This window comes from Capsicum annuum, chromosome 1, assembly GCF_002878395.1.
Source record: "Capsicum annuum cultivar UCD-10X-F1 chromosome 1, UCD10Xv1.1, whole genome shotgun sequence".
NCBI lineage: Eukaryota > Viridiplantae > Streptophyta > Magnoliopsida > Solanales > Solanaceae > Capsicum > Capsicum annuum.
Genome location: NC_061111.1, coordinates 176,288,337 through 176,313,193, shown reverse-complemented (window position 1 = coordinate 176,313,193; position 24,857 = coordinate 176,288,337). Strand labels below are relative to the sequence as shown.

The 24,857-nt window shown below is 36.0% G+C and overlaps 1 protein-coding gene across 2 annotated transcripts; it reads left to right on the top strand.

Annotated features, from left to right (window-relative positions):
• The first annotated feature begins 1,107 nt into the window (after nucleotides 1-1,107).
• On the top strand, nucleotides 1,108-24,623 carry LOC107856193. Of its 2 annotated transcripts, XM_047398939.1 has the most exons (15): nucleotides 1,157-1,530; nucleotides 2,705-2,786; nucleotides 10,307-10,410; nucleotides 10,570-10,696; nucleotides 12,430-12,524; nucleotides 17,362-17,485; nucleotides 17,660-17,740; nucleotides 17,983-18,081; nucleotides 18,503-18,661; nucleotides 18,755-18,806; nucleotides 18,930-19,006; nucleotides 22,837-22,878; nucleotides 23,499-23,675; nucleotides 23,773-24,265; nucleotides 24,478-24,623. In XM_047398939.1, the coding sequence occupies exons 1-14, from the start codon at nucleotides 1,493-1,495 to the stop codon at nucleotides 24,214-24,216; spliced, it is 1,701 nt and encodes a 566-aa protein (XP_047254895.1). In that variant the 5' UTR covers nucleotides 1,157-1,492; the 3' UTR covers nucleotides 24,217-24,265; nucleotides 24,478-24,623. The 2 variants fall into 2 exon arrangements, with proteins under 2 accessions (XP_047254892.1, XP_047254895.1); XM_047398936.1 differs by having other exon boundaries at nucleotides 1,108-1,530; nucleotides 23,773-24,623.
• The last annotated feature ends 234 nt before the right edge of the window (nucleotides 24,624-24,857 follow it).

Below are 24,857 nucleotides of genomic sequence, written 5' to 3'. Positions count from 1 at the left end.
AATCAGCATACAATCTAATCATTCCCAAATTACTTGTTATTGTTGGCAAAATTTTACTATAAGTGAGACTCAAATAGTGTAAGTTGTGTGAGGGTCTTTATGTAGGACAAGTATTTATTTCTCACCCATAAAATCATGTTAGCTATTCTTTTTCATATTTTTCTCTTTTTATTTTATCTTTTCAACTCTTTTATTTTTGTTCACTTTTTTTTTTAATCTAACAACTCCTAATTAATCGTAACTAAACTTCTAACCCACAACATTTATGGCTTTTTTTGTCTCTCTGATTGATTTGTGTGATGAATATTAAAAAATTAGTAAAAGTGCAGAGAGTTAAATAAGGATTAAGTTTACATGAAATTTTGACGAACCTTAAAATATAAGATTATATTGAAAAAAAAATCATGCATACGTGGCTACTTAGAGCGAAGGAACACCTGACGCTAGAGTAAAATCAAAGAATGAGTTAAGAATAGGGACATCGGAAAAAACTTTCTTCAAAGGGTCATTTGAAAAGTACCTGGATCATAGGCATATCTAAAGGGGCGAGAGGAATCCCCTCAATAAAAGATTACGTTGTATATATAAGGTAATATTTTTATTATTTATGAAGCTATATAGTTTTCTAATTCCCTAACACTATATTATGAGCGGGATCAGTGATTTTGAAGGTTTGAAATTCACTTTAAAGTTCTAAATTTAAATCTCTAGTGTACAATTTTTATTATTTTTTAATTCTCCTACTAAAATTCTAGATCCTTTCATATTTGACTTTGTGAATTTTTTTTTTAAAAAAGTAAAATTTAAAAAATACAAAAATATTTTTACTCTAAGTTATTCCTAAAAATTCAAAAATACCTTCAATTCATATTTATGATCAAACATAATTTTAATTTTTAAATATTATTTTTTATGTTAAAAAATATAATTTTTTAATATTTATACTTTTTATGGCTAGAGGCAATGTGTAAAAAAAAATTAAAAAAGAAAAAAGCAAGCAAAATAGTAAAATATAAATAGAAAATAGACGAAAATGCGAGGAAATAAGAGCATAGGAACAATTGCGGACAAAATAAATCCCACAAAAACACTTATCAAAAGCAAAGAGTCACCTCACACAACTATTGTTATATTAAAAATTTCCGTTATTTGTTGTATGAGAAATAATAAGATTTTTTGTCAAGAATAGCGTGAAGGAACACGTGATAGAGAGTTGGATGAGACAAGGGACGGTTGGCGAACTTCTTTTTCTGTTTTTGTGCAAAGAATCAAAAATACAAACGGAGTCCAACGCAACCAACCAAGGGTCATAGCCCGCTTTTCTCGTTTTCTTCTCTTCTTCTTGTGAGGAAAAAAGACATCAATCAACCCCCTTTCCCTAAATTTTCTTCTCTCTGCGCATCTGATACTGGGTCAAGAATCATATATAAAAAGTTCAACAAACTTGTACAGTTTGGGAGAGACAAATAAGATCTTGCTTTACCTAAATCTCATGGAACAACTTGTCAACTTCATTATTCGACCCCCAAGGTATAATTTGATAAACCCTTTTGCCACTTTGCCTTTTTGCTAATTTGTGTAATTGCTATGATATGTAAATATGCTTGCTTTGTTTCTGTTTGTAAAGTTTGAATCTTTATGGTAATTGCAGATGTGGGGCTCTATTTCTTTTATGGTTCTCTTTGTTGTGCTACTGGTTTATGTTTGTTGATCTTAGGAGTTATTGTTTTGTACTTCATGTGTTAGATGGTTAGGTGTAAATCATAATCACTGAGTAGTGAATATACGTGGCAAGGTCATTAATTTGTCTTTATTTAGGGTGTGATGTTATTCTTTTGACAGTTGAAATAAAGATTTTTCATCTGACAAATGAAAATTATGAAATAATTTAGGGGAATTTGGACGTGGGTCTATTGGAATCAGCCTCTCTACCTCACCTCTGACTGCATACACTCTACCCTTCCCAGACCCCACTTTGTGGGAATACACTGGGTATGTTGTTGTTGTAATTTAGGAGAATTTGCAAAATGTTTGCCTTTCCTCTTTATCTTACATTGACTAGTGCATCTTTTGATTGAATTCCATATTCGGGACTACTGACTCTGTGTGTAAGGTGTGTTTCTGTAGTTTGGATTTTGAAGATGTCTCTTAATAATGATTTTACCGAGGGAACAAACTTTAAAAAGCTACATTTGGTGCTATTTATGAAATGCTATCATGTTGGGTAGGTGATGAGGACTTCGTATTTAGTACATTACCATGTCATATAGTGGGAATCCTCTTTTCGTTTTATTAAATTTCTTCTGAAATTTTCTCTCTTTCACTTGCCAATTTCTGTAGTTGATTCAGGACGAATTTCTGGAACTAAGAATCGTAAAGAGGAGGTACTTGTTAGACTTAGGGTTCTAATTCTTCCTGTGCTACACAATAACTAACTTTGGAAAGGATATTTCCATAAATAATCTGGAGATTTTTTTTCTTGTTATGCACTGAGAGTCGGAAGGCACTTGAAGCAGCGAGATATGTTTTTCTACGCAAGATAATTAAGGTTACTACCATCAGTTATCTGTCAGAAGCAAAAAGTTTTTTGAGTTCCTTATAACATGCCTTGGCAACTTAAGTATACCCAGATGTTGCTTCTGATCTCTTCTACTTTAATAGATGTAAATCTGAAACTAACGACTCTACTTTCTGTGGATTGCAGGGCTGAGTATGATCCTAAAAATGATCTACTAGATGAAGAATTTATGCTTAAAGGGAAATGGTACCAAAGGAAGGATCTGGAGGTGAGTACATTGTAACTCGTATCCTATTGTTTTCAATAAATTTAGGTCACTGAATTACTTCAATGTTTTATTTACTCATAATAGACTGTATATCGTTTCCCTTGTTCATGCATGTTCTTCATTTGATTTTTTCTTTGTTAGCAACCAAGTAATGAATTGGAGAACTAATATTAGAAAGCTGATGCTGGACAATCAGAAATTGATCTTGAAGTATATTTACAACCTATCAAATAGGTTGAAAAGTGTATCACGTGAAGATACATATCTAATATTCTATGGGACCAAAAGAAAGAATTAAAGTCACCTATAATCAATTCCCAGGCCGCTATGTATTCAAATATTAACTATTTGTTCATAAGACTACAAATGCAAGAAAAGATAATAGCTGACACTTTTTACTTTGTTAATTTTGACCAAGCGCAAGAAAAATCTTCACAATTATTTTGTAGCATCAAGTGTTATCAAAGGCGAAATAAAAAAGCTCTAAGGTTTGTTGGGGCTTTAAGCAAAAACCGCAAATAAATCGTGGGCTTTAATGAAACATGTCGCAAAGGGAGAAAAATACAAGCATATATATTTAATCCAAGACTAATAATTATAAACATGAATGACAAATATATGAAAAAAGAAATTGAAAGAAATATGGTAAAGTGAAAAAATTATGATAAGCTGAAATATCAAATTTTCGCGTCTCCTCTTCAAAAGAGGCTCATTGGCAGGAAAAATATGCCTTAGATCCTTGATGACGCCACTGAAGCACACATAAAGTAAGTTGAAGCGTTCGACACGTTTTGAGCCTTGCTTCAGGCCTTAAGCACGCCTTTGACAACAAAGTAGCTTCAATATCCTAGGAAATGTGTTAAATCCCTTTGCTCTTTATAATTAGGGTGTAGAAACTTCTTTCTTATCTTTCCAGTTCAAAAAAAAGTCAGGGTGTAGAAACAATGAACATATAAGAGGCATGTTATTCTCTGTCAGAATGTATTGTGAAGCAACAAGACAATTGGCATAAGTAATGCCCATAGAGGAACAGGCATTATGGAGAAAATTCACAGCAGAAAAGTACCATCTGCAGCTGGAGGAATGGAGGATCAACCAAAGCATGATGCACATTGAATTATCTTATGGAAACAGATAATGAATGGTTGGGAGACTTCTACTGAAACATCTAGTTTGAAGTGGGTAAAGGGCAAGAATTAACTTTTGGAAACACTGATTGTCTAATGACTTCCCGGTTGTGATGTTTCCAAATAATCTTCAGTATATCGTGCCAACAAGGAGAAAGCACACTATGAGACCTTAGATTCAGAAGAATTTGCATGCATGGGGAGAGAGAGGAGCTTAATAAATTTTAATTCAATTTTCTTTGTTAAAAAAAGAGGAGTTTAGTAAATTGCTCTCGTCTTATATAATTTCATGTATGTAAAGAAATAGTTGGCATAGGCCGAACAGGTAAGGGAAAATTCACAGGTGAAATTTGTTTACTTTAGGCTGTTGAGAAGGGATGAAGGTACTTATTCATCTTTGTGGATCTCCAAAACTCCCTGAAAACTTTGCTTTTTTCCATGAATTGCATGAGGGCAATTCTGATCAGTGAAAAATTAAGAAAAGAAGCATCCTCGGAGTAATTTGGTGCTTAATGTATAAGGACACTTGAGAGGATGTAAATAATTTGGTACTCTATTGCTCCATAGCATATCGGTTGTAGTGTTCCATGTCTTGAGTGGAACAGGTGATGCCAAAAAGTCACAAACCGTCAGAAAACATTAGCAATTGTAAGTGTGGGAGACAACTCCATCCCTGATCACTAGAATTACTTCCTCCGTTTTGTATTAATTGACCTTCTTTCTAACAATGTTTGTTTCAATTTAGTTGTCTAAGTTCTAAAATCAAGTGTATTTTATACATATGTTTCCCATTTTACCCTTGATGAAATACTAAATACATCTATAATTTTCAAAATTATTAAATGATCCATAAATGCTCTCAATTCCCAAAACCAGAAATAAATTATTATTATTAGTTTCAGGTATAAATACTTAATGTTCTAGACGTAGTGCATGGGATGAAGTAATATGTATCAAATTTCAATGTTAATCATTGCATTGATTATTGTACTTTAAAAGGGCATACAAGGTAAATATGTAAAATGCATCTCTATTTATGGATTTCCTAATGGATGTGCCCAATCCATAGGGGTCAATTAATACAAAATGGAGGGAGTATATGGAAGGAGAGAGTCATAAGAGCATTTGAAGGAAAGGGAAATGCTTTTAGACAAATTAGAGGAACTTCAACGGTCTGATAAAACATTGGAACATCTACCAAATTCGGATAGCTTTGGATAATTGGTCGCTATTTGTAGAGAATTATGTTTTTGTATGAAGATTCACAAGATTGCACGCATCTTGCAATGCTACATTGGCTATGTTCCTGCAAACTATTTGTGACTTCTTTTGTGGAGGATCACAATTCAGTGCCACTTGGAATGGCGTTCTCAAAAAGATGGAGAAAAGATAATCTAATTGGAATGGAAACAACAATACCTTTCTTTGGTGGTAGAGTCACTTTGACAAACAATGTTCTTGATGCTTTTACACTTATACTATATTACTATTTCCTACCCATGTTCATTCTTAAAGGGAATGGATAAATCGAGAAGGAAGTTTCTATGGCAAGGGGATAAGTAGTTAAGTCTTTTTGCCTTGTATGGTGGAACAATGTTTTCAGAGACAAGAAAAGTGGTGTTTGGCATTGAAAACTCATAGTTCCACAATGTTGGTCTCTGAACAAAATGGCATTGGAGGTTTTAACTTTTGACATAATACACTTTGGAGGAGAATTCAATAAGTTCTCCTTGGGTGGTTCCTGTCATATTTAAGTTTCGGCTTATAAATCCAGAACCATATACAAGAATATCGGAATAACTTTGGATCAAATGTTTACTTCTTAGTGGGTTTTTGTAGAACGATAAGATTTTGCGGAGACATAATATCTCATAATTTAGTTTTTATAACTCCTATTTTAGATATTTGTATTATCTTTAGCTGAATCCTTGTGCCTGTATCCATGCCTGTATCGATATCCCGAATAAAATTAAGATCATGAAGGAACCGGCCTCTAGATCCACACCTGTATCGAACATTCGCACCCAAGTCCTAGCAACTTAGGTTGGGAGCTCATAGAAAATTGGTGAAGTCATCAAGAACATCTTGTTTATGGTTTCTGCTAGTAGTTTTTGGTGTGTAAGATAGGAAGAAATTGTGGATGCTCTGATGGAATATCAACTGCAAGACCACTCTGTAAAAACTAGATGTTTACTTAATCTGTTTAGTTGGTCCAATCCGTCTGCCTATAAATTACTCTGGTCTAATTTTTTGGACTTTTGTCAGCTCCCTAGTTCTAGCTTACTCTCTTTGTATTAGATCTGACTTAATCTTCTCTTTGTGCTCATTTGTAATATTTGCATCTACTTGACTGGTTGATGACATCTATGAAATTACTTCATCAAAGGAACAATGCACCTTTGAAGGTCGCTTGTTTCTCTTGGCTAGTGGCGAAGGAAACATGGCTTGCTCGGTCTTAGCTAAGTGCAATCTCCAAAAAAGAGGAACTCAACTTTGTAACAGATGTACCATTTGCAAAGAGAAACCTAAAGAGGTTTATCACCTTCTCTTGTACTACAAAAACTCTTATTGGATATGGAGCATGTTTGTTGATAGTTTTGGCATGACCTGGACAGTGCCTCACTTTATTCTGGAATGTCTGTTGTTTCCATAGCTGGAAAAGAGTTGGTTTTGACAAGAAGGCATACCAGTTTTGGAATACCAAATCTTTGGTCAATTGGTGGACAGTTTTTACAGAAAGAAAAAAAACAGAATTTGGAAGCCTAACAGAGGAATTATGTAGCCTCAAGCATATATGTATTTGTTAAAGAAATGGAACTTGGGTCTAACTCAACCTCAAAAGCTAGCTCAGGAGTGGAGTATTGTCCAAGATCATTTGCGGAGACCATGAGCCCTTGTTCACGGATGTGGGACTCCAACACCCTCCACACACCATGATTGGACATGTGGAGCGTGAACAATATATGACTGGAGGCCCAACATCGGAAACAATGAATCAGGATGGGTCTGGCTTTGATACCATGTTAAAGAAATGGAACTTTGGGCCTAACTCAAACACGAAAGCTAGCTCATGAGGTAATGATTGCCCAAGACCATATAACGAGAGACTCCAACAATGTTGTTTTTCTACCTTTCTGGTGCGACCTGATCTTTGTAAATGATGTAGATTCCATTTAGCTATGGCAGAGATTTGTACAATCTGTAACTTTTAAAGCATTATCTTAGTGTTGCTCATTATTTCTATGAAATTCACCCTTGTCGAAAATAATGTCATCGGATGAAGATTCTCAACTCTTTGTACATTTTATATGCGAGATTTTTTCTTTTAAATCACAAAAATAACTTAGTTATGTCACAACTTAGTTATGTCACTTCGGAGAAATTTCATTAATCAAAAAGTGAAATGGAATGCCAATGGATCACCAAAGAAGTGACAAGTACTTATGGATTAAGTAAACCTGGCAACGGAACCAGAAAATTTCGTTCCGTTCCACCAACTCCGATTCCGGCATGGTTCCGTTATCGGTAACGCCACGGTACCGGTATACCGGTACCCAATGGTCCGGATAACGTTACTGGTGCGAACCTTCGAAAAAATCCGGTAGTTCCGGTTGACCGATTCCGGTACCGGTTAACCGGTTCTGGTCCGTCAGACGCTTAAATATCTGCCTTTTTTTAAAAAAAAAATGGGGAGGTATTTGGCACGGCACTGGCAACGGCTCTTTTGGCCGTTGCTTTATATCCATTTAAACAACCCCCTCCCAATTACCCCACACCACCCCTTAAAATTTTCTCTATAAATATCCTTCATTTCAATTCTTTTTTCACACAAATATTATATTAAACTATAATACATATATAGAATTATAATTATAAATTATATAAGTTAATATATATATAAAACTTATATATTAATGCCATTAAGTTAAACTTATATATTAATGCGATTAAGTAATATATATAATTTAAATTAAAATTTAAAATTTAAAATTTAAAACAAACACTGTAGCAGTACGTTATGTTTCGGTAATGTTCCGGTGTCGCTTCGGTCCGATCCGGTTCCACACCGGTAGCCAGCGGACCGGTCCGAACAAGGGGAAAATTCCGGTATTCCGGTTCCGGCGACGTAAAACGGTGAGGAAGCTCCGGTACCGGTTCCGGATCCGGTCAAACCGGTCCGGCGGTACCGGTTCCGATTCGTTGCTAGTTCTAGGATACAGGGTATGGAAGAGCAGTAAAAACCCATGGAATGATTTTGGGAGAATGTGGTGATTTCAGTGGGGGATGGTCGTTAAGACAACTTTTCGGAGGACCACTCAATTGGTGATGGTAGTTTACAATCCACTTTTCATGATCTCTACTTTATAAGCTCACAAACTTGCAACTAGTCAAACCAAGTTTGGAATCAAGGACGGAACCTTATTTTTAGGAGAGCACTGAATTATTAGGAAGTAGAAAGTTTTATTACCGTGATTCAACTTATATGAACTTTTGGTGGAAACGCACGGGAACCAGATAGATTCAGATGGAGAGTTGATAACAAAGGTAGTTTCTTAGTAAAGCCAGCTTACTGGTAAATGAATAATAATGGCTCGATAAATGGGGTATGGCCTTGGAAACTTATTTGGAGAACAAAAATTCCAGTAAAGGTGTCTTCTTTTGTTTGTTCGTGGCAAGGAGAGCATGTTTAACTCAAGAAAAGATACAAAGAAGAGGTCTTCAGGTTTGTTCAAGGTGTCTACTATGTGGTCAGGAGAGTGATAGCAATGAACATCTTTTTTTACGTTGTAAGACAAATAAATCTGTGGAGCATGTTATTTTCTATTTTGGGTATAAATTGGGCTATACCTAGTTCTACCATGGACTTTTGAATCATTGGATGAATGTGGGTAAGAGAAATGGAGAGAGAGATTGGTGGAAGATCATCCCAGCATGTATTTGGTGGACAATATGGAAAGGGAGGAAGTCAAGACATTTTGAAAATACTAGCAATTCCATTCAAAAAATTAGGATGATTGTCTTAGCTTGTTCTTTTTTGATGTAAACAAAATTTATAGGGGGAAGTAGCAGATTTAGTAGATTTAATTGGTAAAGTGTAAAGATTACAGATCTGGTTAGAGCTTTTTCCCCTTTGTTTTTGCTCTTTTTAATGATGGAATGTTCTAAATTCAGCACCAGTATGGTGTTGAGTTCATATAGTTTATACAAATGGTTACCTTTCTCCAAAAAAAAAGAAGTTACTCCACAAGGTGTTATATCATAACTTGGGTTGGGAGAAACACTAGAGCTTTTGAAGGCAAAGTCAATGTTGCAACTTTGTATGACTGCTGTTTTTTTGTTTATTTGAGTACACATAGCACCACTACTTGTAAAGATGATTAGGTGAAATTTGTAGAAGTTAGAAGAACTTTAATACAGAACTCAGTGTTGTCAAAGGCTCATTTAAGGCACATGTAAGCCTTGAAGCTTAGAAATGATCAGGGAGGGCGTGTCGCCACTTATCGTATGCTTTAGTGTAGGCTAGGACTGCTAGGAATCAAGCGTGCACCTCAGTGCACATGAGTTCTATCTTGAATCGAGTACCTTATTAATTGTTAAGGAAAACATTATGAATGAATTTGTTACCTTAATGAAGTTCTGTACCAGAATCCAAACATTGTATTAATACTACAGAGTTCTATGAGTCTTTCTGATATTGAAGTCAAGCGAACCCTCAATGCATATATGGAACAGGGTTTTATGACAAGAATTTTTAGAAAATCAGCCAATAGTAAGCTGAGAGAAAGAAGGTTTTCTTCAACTTTTTTTTCTTTTGGCAGTTGAAAGTTTCACATTTATCATGGCCACTTTTAGACAAGATCAGGCTTTCCTACTTCCTATAGCCGTAAGTGAAAGGATTTTTTTTCTCAAAAAACGCTAGGTGACTTCTTCCCATTTGCCTAAGCTTTGATGAGCAGAATTACCCATACCTATGGTAGGTACACAGTGAAATGGTTGAAGTGCGCGAAAACTAGCTCGAATACCACCTCCATAAAAAAAGGGGAAGCTTTTTCCCCTGGAATGGTTTTTTTAGTTTTTCTATTTGTTTGTTATGTAGACTCTGGCGATTTGTGTGTTTATCTGATATAAAAGCAAAATGCATGTACTATTTCTGTTACTGAACTGAGCTTGTGAAATGGATTGTGACGAGACTTGAACTTAAAACCTCTATATGGTCTCCGATACCATGATGAATTGTGTGAATACCTTGAAGCGTTTAAGATGATAGAGTTTTTTCTTACTATTTTACAAACTCGTCAGATCATTGCTAATCTTCTTGAAAAGTTTGCCTAATGCTTGAATTTTGAGTTTCTGTTTAGTCATTTTTAATTTAAGGGCCTCACTGTTTTGCAGGTTAAAAATAGTAGGGATGAAGTTCTTAAATGTAGTCATTATATACCTCTTATTCGTCCAGAAGGAAAGCCACTGCCTTGTGTGGTTTACTGTCATGGAAACAGGTAAGTGAAGGTTAAGTAGTACTCTTCCCACTGTAATGCTAGAAAATTACTGTATGTTTCCTCTAATGCAGCGCATATTTGAAGAAGTTTATTATTTTATTTTGACTCCATTTAACAGTTTTTTTTGCTAAGAAGTTGTTTTGGATGATCCTTTGGCAGCGGGTGTAGAGCAGATGCCAGTGAAGCTGCTATTATATTATTGCCATTAAACATAACTGTTTTTACCCTCGACTTTTCTGGATCTGGACTTTCTGGAGGAGAGCACGTTACATTGGGGTGGAATGAAGTGAGTAGAGGATTATTCTATTTGAGTTTAAGTAAAAGCATAGACCTGCTGATAAGTTATTGCATAAACTGTGCCCATGCATATTCAAAGTACGTTAGAGAAGGTCATCTATGATTGGTTCTTTAAGTATAAAGCATTATTTGAGATTTGCTGTGCAGGGGCTTGTAAAAATTAGAGACAAATTTGTTTCGTTATTCACAACTATAAGCCTGAAAAATAATGCCTTAGCTTTTGGCACCATTGCTAGCGTTGGTTATGTATTTATTTTCCTTTTTTTTTATAAGTCAGGGTTCTTTTTGTTCACCAATGTTTACAAACATGGAGGCGAAATAAATGGATAATGGAAGTGAATATTATTCTTTTCCAAAAAATATGAGGCTTGATTAGTTGGTTAAAACATGCTCTGCTTTATTTGCAGTATCTCAAAGGAAAATGTCCTGTTTTATTTTCTGCTTTTGTTTTCCTTTTTTGTTTGTTGCGTGTTAGTGGATTGAAATTTGTTGTCCTTTTCTTTCAATAATAATTATTCATCGTTTGTCCAAAATAATAATGAATAGTCGGGTGTCTATCGGAAACAACCTCTCCACTTCTTTAGAGGTAGTGGTATGGACTCCGTACACTCTACCCTCTCCAGACCCCACGATGTGGGAATATACTGGGTTTGTTGTTGTTGTTGTTGTTGTCCAAAATAATAATGAATGTTACTAATAATTTGTTCTAATTGTATATTGGATGAACTTTTGGTAAATGTTCTTGCCCTAGCTTGTGGAGGGTGGTGGTGGGAAGTTCTGAAGCAAAACGAAAATAGAATTGTTGTCTAGCTGAAGCAATGTTTTTATGTGTGAATGCTATTTCAAATAATGCTGCATCTTATATTTTATTGGCCCTTATTGCATGGATGGTGGTGGTAAAGCGAGGACTATGGCATTGAATTCATATCTAGTTGTACACTTCACCTTCTTTTTGCAATAAAATAACAAAAATGGTCCACTATGTTTGGGGGTATGTTCATTGTAGTCCCTTAAATATATTCTAAGCAGTTTTGGTCCTTTTAACTTTTACATTTTCCAAAAGTGAGCAAGTCAAATATTTAACAAATTTTGTCTGTTAAATTTGACATGAACTGTGAAATGGGAACTCACATGTGGAGGTGAAGTTTCTGCTATTTTTGGTCTATGAACCTGTTGCAGTTTTTTAAGGTGCAACTTTTGCTATTTTTGGTGTCTAGTGCAGTTTTTGTGTTGTGGTCCTGGTGTTCTGGTTAAATCTTTTTCTTCTCCTAGTTCTCATCAGATCTAACAAACAATGGTTGTTAAAATATCTAACGGGCTCACTTTTGGCAAAACTGAAAGGACTAAAGCTGCTCAGGAGTATATTTAAGGACTATTTTGAACCGAGCCCAAACACAAAGGACCATTTTGTCACTTTATATTTTTCAAATAGTTTCCTTCTTTTTTCCCCTCCATTCCCTGTTTTGTGCAGAAGGAGATGGAGTATCTTTTTCCTAAATGCTCTTATTTCCTTTCTCTTCACAACCCAAGATGGGTTGGGATGAATGTCGAGGCGATGGAGGGGGGGAAAGGGGGGAGCTATGTCAATTATTTGCCATGATTTATGTATCAGTCTTTCGCTCCTGGGATGCTTTGTGGAGTTACAACTTGTTGCAACCAACTTCCTGCTGCTGTTTCTTCTAATAGTAAGGGTTTCTTGACATTTTTTGGCCTGTTTCTCAGAAAGATGATCTCAGAGCTGTGGTTGAATATCTGCGGACAGATGGCAATGTTTCTTTGATTGGCTTGTGGGGCCGTTCAATGGGTGCTGTTACTAGGTAATCTAATTTCCTTGCTTTTTTGTTGAGCATGCTGCATCATGTGCACTGTTTTGCTTTTAGGTTCTTTTGCAGCACGGATGGTTATAGATTACAACAGGTGGATCATCAGTATGTTATTTTGGTGCTCCAATGGCAGGAGCTACATGCCACTTCAGAAAAATGTTGCCTCTTTTTATTGGATTATGAAAGAACATTGTGTTGTGGACATAATAACTTTTGTTTTGATGGTGAAGTGGCCATAGATAGCATCTTAAGAGGGACTGGTGTCTTTGTAGCAGACTGTAGGTGAAGGGGTAAACTCTCCGGAGTGAGTTGAAGTGAGTATTCAAAATTCTTAATCAGCTGTAGCAATTAGCACGGAGTTAGCATCTTGATCTAGCAAGTAGAATATCATATTATGAACTTAGGGGTCGTTTGGTAGCTAGTTTGGAGGTGAGTTATGTGGGTAATAAATCCTGCATAAGTAGTGCCACATTCGGTAGTTGGTTAGGAAAGTTGTTCATGTATAAGTTAATGTGGTGTTTGGATTGCATTTTAGAACCTGCATAACTAATAAATGTAAGCTATGAAGGTATTAGTTATTATGAAGCTATGTATTATTTTAGAGATAATACATAAATATGACCCTAAACTTGACACCAAATTATAACTTTGACCTTAAACTTTGATAGTGCACAAATAGGACCTTTAACTATTCAAAACCTGAACAAATATGACCTTTGATTTTGCAACCCCATGCGTGAGTTTCACTCGTGCCTATGTGGAAAGGTAATCCAATCACACGGTGCCACATCGTTAAAAGGGCCGACTTGGAGGGAGGTCATATTTGTGCAGTTTTGAATAGTTAAAGGTTATATTTGTGCACTGTCAAAGTTTTGTTTTTTTGTGTTAAAACGGCGTCGTTTTTATTATTATTATTATTATCATAATTTTTTTATTTATTTATGGATCGACCCCGCACAATAGGCTGAAGGAAGCACCCAAGAAGCAAATAACACTACTGGGTTATCTAAGTGCCTTGTTTCATGTGGTTCAACATTAATATAAGTACATAAATATAGATTTTCTACCTTATATATACAACGTAATTTTTTTATCGAGAGGGTTCGGGTGAACCCTATGGCAACCACGTAGGTCCGCCCCTGTGTTAATTTAATAACGTTTTGATAATGTTAATTTAATAATATTTTAATAACGTTAATTTAATATACTACTACTACTATCCTTAATAACGTTAATTTAATAACGTTTTGTTAAAACTATAATTTTTTTTAGGGAAAAGGGTCAAAATACCCCTTTAACTTTAAGAAATTGGTCATCTTTACCCTCCGTCATACTATTAGGCCAAATATACCCTCACCGTTTATAAAGTTGTCATCTATACCCCTAGAATGGATGAAAAAATCCAAATCAACTAAAATTATTCAATTTTAGAAAATAAAAACCATCTAACTTTAATTTAACCCGCTCCGACCCAACCCATTTAACTTGCAACCCAAACAAATGAATATAACATTTCATCTGATTCTATCAAATTAACTTCATCCTCCATTATCATAGATATAACAGGAAATTAAATTAAACATTGAAATTAAGAACCTGCATAAAAGATGAAGTGGAGGAATTATTAACATTAAAAAAAGGGACTTTGCTCAAATTATTAATAAGCTTAAAAGGAATAATAACAAAACGGGAAAGGGTTCCCATCCATATTAGAGCATACTAGAAAAAGAAGATCAAAAGTTGACAACCAAAATGACATCGATACAGGCATTCACCCAATGGAAACATAATCTTACAAGAATCAATTAAGCAGGGGTTCATCTACCATTAAAAAAGGCTTAACAGAAATATATGCTTTCATTGTTCCTTTTAGATTTTGATTTAATTTATCTCGCCCCACCATGACGGCATCTGGTTCTGTGGATGCACCGCAAAGGCTGACAGTTAATTTGCTCGGCCAGAGTTGGTCCTTCGGTGCCACCGCGATACAATTGACGCGTTCAAGTTCAAAAAATGTAAAAAGATAGAAAGTGGAGAGGAAGAGGAAGATGAAGGACCAAAGATGGGAGGAAGAGGAGAGGAATAGCAAGAGCACAGTTGCATTGGAAGGTTGTTTGGGTTGTAAGATGGGTCGGGTCGGAGCAGGTCAAATTGGGGCTGGGTGTTTTTTTTTTTCAAAATTGGATAATTTTAGTTGATTTGGTTTTTCCATCCATTTTAGGCGTATAGATGACAACTTTGTTAACGGTAAGGGTATATTTGGCCTGATAGTATGACGGAGGGTAAAGTTGGCCAATTTGTTAAAGTTGAGGGGTATTTTTAACCCTTTTCCCTTTTTTTTATTATTAGTATAGTTTCATATTTAATTTAATATTTAAATAAATTATATTTAGATATATTATATAACTTAAATTCACCCTCTGCTTTATAATATATATACATACCCGCGCGATTTTTTCGTATAAGGCTGACCCACCTAATTAATAAATCTTCAATATTGCTCTTTTTCCGCAATGACAAAAGAAATTAGATGCCATTTTAATCTTTGATTCGTAAATAATTAAAAAATAATAGTGAAAAGTCATTTAAAGGTCATATTTGTGCAGTTTTGAATAGTTAAAGGTCATATTTATGCACTATTAAAGTTTAAGGTCAAAGTTATAATTTGGTGTCAAGTTTAGGATCATATTTATATATTATGCCCTTAGATTTTAAGTTGGACGCGCCCAGTTTTGCGTGTTGAACATGCGTTTTGCCACTTAGGATCAGATGTCATATTTGTGCAGTTTTGAATCGTTAAAGGTCATATTTGTGCACTGGCAAAGTTTAAGGTCAAAGTTATAATTTGGTGTCAAGTTTAAGATCATATTTATGTATTATCTCATTATTTTATGCATTTATTAGTTATGCATGAATCACTAAATCCCTGATATCTAATAACCGCATAAAATAATACATAGATTCCCTCGTAACTAATCCCTGCATAACTCTAGACAACTACCAAGCAACCCCTTAAAGATTAGCGGAAATGTACCTAGATCCTTACTAATGGAATAACCTGCTGATGATCTGAATTGTTGATGAAGAAGAAGAGAACAACATCATACACAGTGTAATCCCCACAAGTGGGGTCTGAGGAGGGTAAAGTGTACGTAGACCTCCCCTACCTTGGGAGATAGACTTTCTGATAGACCCTCGGCCCAAGTAGAAGCATTTCAAAGCAACGGGAATGAAGAAGCCATGATGAAACACTAAAGAAAATATGCCAGAGCATTCTTAGAGAGGAAGAATATTACAATAATATGATAATCGAAGTACAAGAAACAAAAAATAGTAATAGAGATCCTGTTACAAGAAACTACCAGAGTAATACCACGACTACTAGTATGGAAGGATAAGCGAGATAACACCCAACCACCTAAGTAACCTTCTACCCCTATCTATATCCTCCAATAACCTCAAGGTCAAATCCTTGGTCAGCTGAAGTTGCACATGTCTTGCCTAATCACCTTTCCCCCATATTCCCTCGGCTACCTCTACTTTTTTTTAAACCATACATAGTCAACTGCACAACTCCGCACTGGGGCATCCAGGCATCTCCTCCTCATTTTAATTTCTTGAAATGATATGAGACATCGGTGGAGTTGTTTATGTTGGAGTAGAAGTATTGGCTGTTGCATATCAGATGGCCCAGCAATGAACTGTCAAATTTTTAGATATAGAAGGCATACTGAATCCACGAAAGGGGAGAACATTTTTAGGTTTCAATTCTTGACATTCATATCAGGCTATTCTTGTATATATTATTTTGACCGGAAGTTTCATATCAGAAGTTTGAGCTAGTAAGATGCATTTAAATTCAAAATGTCTTGTTCTATGCTGTGATCAGGGGTAGGGAGCCAAGCCTGTGTGTATATACCTCTTAGGCATTCACAACTCCGCAGTTGTAGACACAATTCAGTGAGTCAAGTTAATGGTTGAGACATGTAAAATCTCCCAAAACATATTTAATTATGTGTTTTAGTATCACAAAGTTTGTATTACCAAATCATTAGCACGTCACGAAACATATTTAAAATCAGTAGTTTAGGTTCAGAAATTTGTATTACTAAACCATTTATCACACCAGTTATGTCGCCTTTAGCTCAAGAAAGGAATGCTTGGCTAAACGTAGTAGTAGTCAATCATAACAGGTGAATATTCAAAATTGGTCCTGATATGCAATGTTCTCATTCGATGAGAAATGCTGTTTTTTGTTAGGTATATCAAGATAAGATGGGGTTGCTGGCAAAGAACAGAAACAGGTAGAGAATCATCCTAGCTTGTACTTGTTGGACAATTTGGAAGGAGAGGAATTCTAGATGTTTTGAGGGCATAGAAAATAGTATGCAACAGGTCAAGCTGAATTGTATCGTGGCTGTGTTTTTGGTGTAATAAGTGATATTCTAACGATCCTGTCTCTATTATTGATGTACTCTATAGACATAAGATCGTAGATAGTGGACTTTGTAAATATGATTTCAGTACTACTCAAGCACTGATCTCTTATGAAATATACGCACTGTTGCCAGTTTCAAAAACGAAATATCAAGAGAAGATAGGATACTTTGTTGCCAGATTAAGTCTACAGTTGGGAAGTGTTGATATTACTTAAGAGAAATGTTTTCCTTTTCTGGATTGCTAATGTAAGGGGTAATCAGTTTGTCTTGATATCAGAGTGCATGTGCATGCAACCACTCTACCTCTTTGTTTGCTTTATTTCTATACCCTATAACATTGTGTTTCACTGGCAGCAGTATTGAAGGGGCTGACTTAAATATCTACTTTGCAGCCTCATGTACGGTGCTGAGGATCCATCCATTGCTGGAATGGTTTTAGACAGTCCCTTCTCCGATTTGGTTGATTTGATGATGGAACTTGTAGACACTTACAAAATCCGACTCCCCAAGTTCACTGTAAAGTTCTATAGTTGAAATATTCTTGTCTGGTGCAATTTGAAATTTAGTCTCTCTGTTCTTTTCTTGGGTTCTCAAACTTTCTCTTAGCAACTAAAGGAATGTGGCCTTCTCTTCTTCTTTCTACTAATTCATTGCCCCTTTCTGAACATTCTCCTTTGCTATTATTTTTAGGTAAAGTTTGCAATCCAATATATGCGTAGAGCCGTTTTGAAAAAGGCAAAGTTTGACATAACCGAGTTGAACACAATTAAGGTATTTCTTTTGGGAAGGTGTTTTATGTATGAGTTTTGATGATATAAGCTTTTTTTATGTTTGAAAATGTTCAGCAACTGAGAAATGAACAGTGAGTGCACAAGTGAAGATATTGTAGGAAAGTTTCCTAATCTGTTTCGAGTTTTTGTGGGATGCATTTTCAGAAGTTATAGTTTCATTTTATTTTTAGCACAATTTTATTTATCATCTTTGGTCTTTCCTTTAAGCTAAATTTGATGTAGGTTGCAAAGTCATGCTTTGTCCCTGTTTTACTGGGCCATGCTGTCGATGATGATTTTATACAGCCCCATCATTCGGATCGTGTATTTGAAGCTTACATGGTAACTGTCTAATTTCCCCCTCCCCCTTCCGGAGATTATCTTTTTCTTCTGTTTTTCTCTACATAACTTATGTGTTTGAATGCATTTCAAGTGTTCCTTTTCTTCTTGAAATAGATCCCTAGGTCTGGACCATCAGTTCTTTAAAGACATGCTCTTTGATGCTCTATGTATGTTCAATCCGTTACACTTGCATTGTTTTCTCTGAAATTGAATACGCTAAAGCAATATGTTCTCTCTTGAACATCTATATAATATTGATATTGATTTGCAATTCTGTTGGACCTAAGATATCAAGCAGTTTACTTTTGTTTTTATATTGCTTATCCTTGTAAGTGGTATTTATTGCCGTGTTTCCACAAATGACGTATGCCAGTATATCTCATCTTGCTTCTTATTGTGTATATGAACTTAATTTTTGCAGGGAGACAAGAATATTATAAAATTTGACGGTGATCACAACTCTCCACGCCCACAGTTCTATTTTGATTCTATAAGTATCTTCTTCAACAATGTTTTGCAACCACCAGAGGATGAAGCTGGGGCTGCATTCTTTGACATGCCACAAGATTATTTTGGCAAGGTATAGTTCTATATCCATTTTATTATTGGTTAAGTGTGAGGAAACTGCTGGAGTTAGGCTCATAAAACTCACTGGATTTGAACTCATTTCCAGGGCAGTTGGAGTACAGTCCATGAACTGGACTTCATGGATGATGTCCACAATGGTATTACTCCTGTTCCCTTTAATGTGCGGCTGATGTTCCGTTTGGTCCAATTTTTCATCTGTTTTTTCTGATGCTTCACGCCATGCAAATATCATGTGTGATACATGTTTAATTTGTTATCAGTTGCAGCTGCACCGACTAGTAGCACTGAAGATGTAATAAATCAGGTTCGCTCCAAAAGACCCATGAGTCGGACAGAGGTAACAAAAAAACCTTCCAGTTATTGCTTTGATAATTGGTAAAATAGGTGGCATGACGCATGAGCTCCATTAGATTATGGGAGAGTTGAGGTTTTCTAGAGGACAAACTCATATAATTGAAAATAAATTCATATGCGGACACGTTTGCTTGAATACCTTGTCCAAGCTGAAAAAGAGTATGGGTGGAAGTGTGTAGTTACTGACTGTTGAAGACATAATTAAATATAGGTAAAACGGATCAAATCTACTCCTCTTACTATGCAAAAAGGATCAAATTTATCTTCTGCTGTACTATGTACTATCCGTATGAAAATACCCCCACCGTTACCTAAATTGTTCAAATATATTGTTCCTCCGTTAGGGTTGTCCAAGGTGGACACTCAATCCAAAGTGGCACTGTCATTTTGATGAGGTGGACGCCATGTGACATTCCACTTTAGCACCCCAACCCAGTTTACCCTCCCTTCTACTTGTTCTTCCACCATTACCATGCATATCTCTCATTTGTGTCATCTTTATCTTCACGAATAACACCATGAGGCCAAGGACGAAAGTCCAACTAACCTGGCTTATAGCAGAGGTTAGCTCCAATCCTAGATATAGATTATGTTGTACCTAGTACGTTGATTCAGTTGGAAATTTGAAAGAAAAAAAAACATGTGTTTGAACAAATTAACTGAGAAAGGAAAGAACGGATTAATCCCAAAACATGGGAGCAGTGAGAAAATCCAAAAACCATTACAAAGTCGACAAATTAGCTATGCAGCTAAACCAAAGTGCAGAATCATTGAACTGTGGATGCACTTTAGTATCTGAATGAGGGTTAACATTGATTTTTCTTGTTTCTGATCAAGTAATGGAATATGACTGATATTACGGATAATAACAACAACAAACCCAATGTAATCCCACAAGTGGGGTATGGGGAGGATAGTGTGCAGGTGGACCTTACCCCTACCTTATGGAGGTTGAGAGGTTGGTTTCGATAGATCCTCGACTCAAATAAAGAAAAGGAAAGCATTTCAAAGCAGTTTTGAAAAGGAAGATATGAAAATGAAGAAGCCATGACAAATACTAAGGGAAGCATTACACAGCATTCTAAAATTAAAGAACAGACAGTAACAACAACTAAATAATACGATAACCGAAGTACAAGACACTACAGATTTTAACAGAGATCGAAGAACAAAAAACTACGAGAATAACACTAATACTACTGGATTAGCTATATGGATCTTCATTGATCATCTTACTCCATGAGAACTCATCCCATGCCAATATTATGCAATACAAATAAAAAGTAATAGAAGTTATCTGTTTTCTCTAAATTTATAAATCTCTGCAATTCTAAACCATTCCTAGAAAGCATAGAACTTGAAAGAAAAAGTGACATGTCAACTTTTTCTCAACTAATAGGTATTGCCTTTACAGTTTTCTTTCAACTTTTTCTCAACTAATAGGTATTGCCTTTACAGTTTTCTTTCTTCCATTGTGCCGTATCTTTTGCCAAGTCTGCATGGATTCCCAGAGATTGTAGGTCCCCCAGAACAACTTTCTTCCCTGTGATTTTAGATCAACTTTGTCCTCTTGTAACACCTACTCAGTTTGGGTACACACTTATAGACCGGTGCATCAAGAGGTTGACGCAAGACTCGCGGATTTTATTCTTTGTGTGTTCTACTTGAAAAATCTAACAAATATGTTCTTCGCTAGCCTCTGGATCTACCGTCAATTACCCAACTTCTCCCTCCCCAAATCTTTATGTTTCCCTTTCCACGCTGTTCTGTTTTGGTGAGAACGCAAGTAACTTTTTAAAAAAATTCTGCTTTCCTTCACTTAATATCATACTTCGTCTTGGTGAATATTCACTTTAGATTCCCCAGCCGGACCATAGTTTGATTTCTGATCGAGCTACGAGCACAAGTAGATAGGCAGTCAGGGCGGAGAGTGTTGGCTAGCTTTCCTTTTCAATTGATCTCCGGCTGATCAATGACACTATTGGTGCTAGTTGTAAGGAGTCTTGGTCTCTAACCGGAAGAAAGAAAAAATAAGGAGTGATAGAATAGGATTCAGAATTCTGAAAGTGCACAACAATAGTCCTTTTCAAGTGGTTATGGAGACTAAATGAATAGATAAAGTGGAAACTTTAAGGAAAATAATCATCATTAAATATGAAAAAGTGGACTCTTGTTAACCCAGCCTTGTGAGGACACAATCTGGAAAAAATTGTCAGCTTTTTGGAAGAATTTTAGCTTCATGTGAAGCTGAAAATTGAGCGTGGAAAATATATAATATTCTGATCTTATTTTTTGGTGGGAGATGCTAAATTAAAAGATTCACTTATTTTATATTCACTTGCAGCAAACAAATTGTAAACTGCATGGTGGCTGATTGTTGTGTAGATACTGGATATAATTTTCTCTTTAGGAGAAATTTTAATGGCTGGAGTTGGATGAAATAAGTGAATTTTTGTATTCATTGAAGCTAAAGAAACTGGATGAGAACAACTGGAATACAGATGGATTTGCTTAGCTGATGAAAGTGGTGAATTCTCCATGAGAAGTTGCTACAAGGTGTGGCAGAAGCAAGGTGAAAACTGAGAAAATGATTGGACATGGAAAATGATTTAGCGAACAAAAACCTCTCCAAAGATAGCTTGTTTGGTTGGTTGGCTGCAAAAAATGCTTGCCTAAACACAAGATACTTTGCAAAGGAGGGGAATTTCAATATGTAGCAGATGCTTCTATTGTGAAAGAGAAGTGGAAACCCATCCACTTCTGCATTGTGACTGAACCTATCAGGTTCGGTGATACCTTAAGGATGTCAAGCTGGCAGGGACAAATCGTTGAGAACAAGCTAAAACAGATTTGGAGGACCATCCATTGTGCATCATGTGGAATATTTGGTGGGAAAGAAATAAGAGAACACATAATAGAGAAATTGGAACATCGTTTTGATTTTTTGGGCCCCATGATGTTAAAGAAGTAATGGAGTCATTGCAATTCTCTTTTAATACCTTCTGGGTAAGTGAGCTTTAATAAAATTACCTTCACTTTCTCAAGCGAACAAGAAAAAAAGAACAAGGATTTCATCCGAGGTGTGCCTCCTTTTGCATTGGAATTCTAGCTTCTCCGTTTACAGTACAAAGGTGACCCCCCACCCCACCCCCATCCCATCCCCACCCACCCTCAAGTTAAAGACTATGACAGCTAGTCATGCCCATAGTCATTACTATAGTGGCAATGAGATGGAGGCAATTGCAGGGATAGTGGCTGGCCTGAAATCTAACCTAACGGCAACGAAATGGTAGCAATTGCAGGGATGTGACTGGATTGAAATCTGACATTCTCAGTATGAGGCCAATGTTACTTGCTTTTTCTCAAGTCAAGGTTGAGAACTATGATTTTCACCAAGGAGAGTCAAAATATAAAGAATTATACACAAAAAAGTCAGGAGGATTTAACAGTGTGTACATAAATACAGCTTTTTTTTACCTATCCACACAACGTAAGTTTCCAGGGATGTCAATTGACATCCCTTTAAGCAGGTGGCTCCATCACTGGGGGAAAGGGGGATGAGATAAAAATGCTGAGGATAAAAGAAAAGTTATAATTTATTTATTGGCTAACCCCATTAATGCATCTGGTTTTATTCGAGTGGTTAGGCATCTAGCATAGCATGTCCACGTGGTCTTGAAACATCGTTCTTCTAGTAAGTCTCTTGCACATTTGTAGTCTTTCAAGTTAACACAACTTTGCAAAAATGATCAGTTCTTTGGTAGCAGTCTATCCTATATTCGATGTCTCATTCATTTATTTCATTTTGTTCAGGTCCCTTCTGACATATCTGCTCATAACCAGACTGAATACCAGGTTATCCCACAAGTTTCAGATTTATTTAACTATGGAAATTAGACAACGCAAACTTTCTTAGAATGTTTATATTCCTCAAATGCTCTTCCATTTCATCAATTACTTGAAATATCCACTCTTACCGGAAGAATTTGTCTGCTTTTAAGAATTTATGGAAATTTCATGTTTCTTTGGCAATTTGGCCTCCAATAGAATATAATTGATAAAAGATGCCCATATTTCTTTTTGGCATAATACATAAACGTGCCTTTTAACTTGGCCTCAGCTGGCATCTATGCCCTCCAACTTTCAGTGTGCACAAGTGCACTTAAACTATCATAAAGTTGAACAAATAGACACACACATCCTACGTGCAAAATCTTATGCGATTTGACACGTAGCACGCGTGCATGTCACGCGATTTGCCACGTAGGACGCGTACGTCTACTTGTTCAACTTTACGATAGTTTAAGTGCCAACTTGTGCACACTGAAAGTTGGAGGGCATAGATTCAAGCTGAGGCCAAGTTAAAGGGCCCGTTTATGTATTATGCCTTTCTTATTCGGGTTTGAAATGCTAGTATGGCTTGGCAAAAGTAAATTGTGCTGCTGCAACTAATCCATACAAATTTTTTTCTTCAGGAAGAAGGTACTGGAACCTGCTCTGCCCCATCATCTTCAAAAATGATCAGCTTTGAATTTTCCAATGGGGACCCATTTGGTCCCAATGTTCCTGCATCAATAGATGATGATGACTATGTTGAATACCCACTTGATAATATGGCAGATTTTCCAAGTAATGTAGATGAAGAAGAAAGGGTAAGTATGTTGAATTTTACAGAATTGCATTGCTTTAGTATAGGCTTTCAGTATTCTTTCTCAGCTTTGACATTTTGACTGGTGAAAAAAATATCAGATGTTAATGAAAGCAGTACTTGAGTCTTTAAAGGACCTGGAGGTTAAACCTCCTGCTGAACAAGTGTCCTCAAATGCTGTCAAAGAACTTCCTCAAACTTTGCAGGACACTAGAGAGGAGTCGTCTACTGTAAAGCAATGTACCCCCTCAAAAGAAATTAGTGCTAGTGCAATAGTTGTTAATGGGCACGATTCAGGCGCCAAAGTCCAAGTTCCTGATACTGAAAAAGTATCAGTAACTCCAGCTAAAAGTATTTCAGCAGTTAAAGAAGTGGAATGCAATGGAGCTTCTCATCGTGAGACATCTGTCAGCAATCAAAGTTCGTCCAGTATTGACCCTGTTGATGGTACTAAAGCTACTGTTACTGTTGTAAAGAACCCAACAAGTAATGTCATGGATGGTTTGCGGCGTCGTTGGGATCTCAACTTCTTCAAAAACAGATAATGGTTCGGAAGATTGACTTTTTACAAAGATAACTTGGAATGGATTACAGGTATAAGAAAAAGTTATAGTGGTTATAGAAATTTGCTGTTTGATGGATGTACATTTTTGGGGGGAGTAAATATTTGTACTTTCGAGGAATTCGGGGCAGGTGGTTGTTGGAAATGACGGATTCAGCTGTGTATTTACTCCCCTGTGAAGAAATTAGGCCCATTGTTTGTTGTAAATTATGGACTGATCAGAATGAGTTATGTTTATGTACAGGTGACGTGCACAATTTTTCTCGACAAAATTGGAGTTGCTAGCCTTGTCAACTTTCTCTACTTCATTCCTCCTTATAGTGTGTTGTGTATTGTATGCAAAATGGATCAACTTTGAAACTTTCAACATGAAACATGGTTTTACTTTGACGTGTCTGAATTCCTGTCAGTGATAATACTATTTGTTTGCAAGTCTTCTATTTTCAGGTCGACAAACTCGCCATTATCTTCAAGCAGTTGAGCTATGTTTATATGATACAAACTGATTAACTGAGACATTTGCACAAATAGGATACTTTTTTGCCATGCTAAAGTTTTGACTCTTTAGATTAGTTTAGCAGAAAGTAGCTTGCGGGTTCAAACTTGGAAGTTCGGGGATCAAAA

Bases quoted from the DNA above. Each gene is read 5' to 3' on its own strand.
- LOC107856193 (XM_047398936.1), top strand. From the start codon at position 1,493: ATGGAACAACTTGTCAACTTCATTATTCGACCCCCAAG. The intron at 10,697-12,429 runs GTGAGTAGAGGA...CCTGTTTCTCAG, and splicing joins TTACATTGGGGTGGAATGAA to AAAGATGATCTCAGAGCTGT. The intron at 18,807-18,929 runs GTATTACTCCTG...ATTTGTTATCAG, and splicing joins CATGGATGATGTCCACAATG to TTGCAGCTGCACCGACTAGT.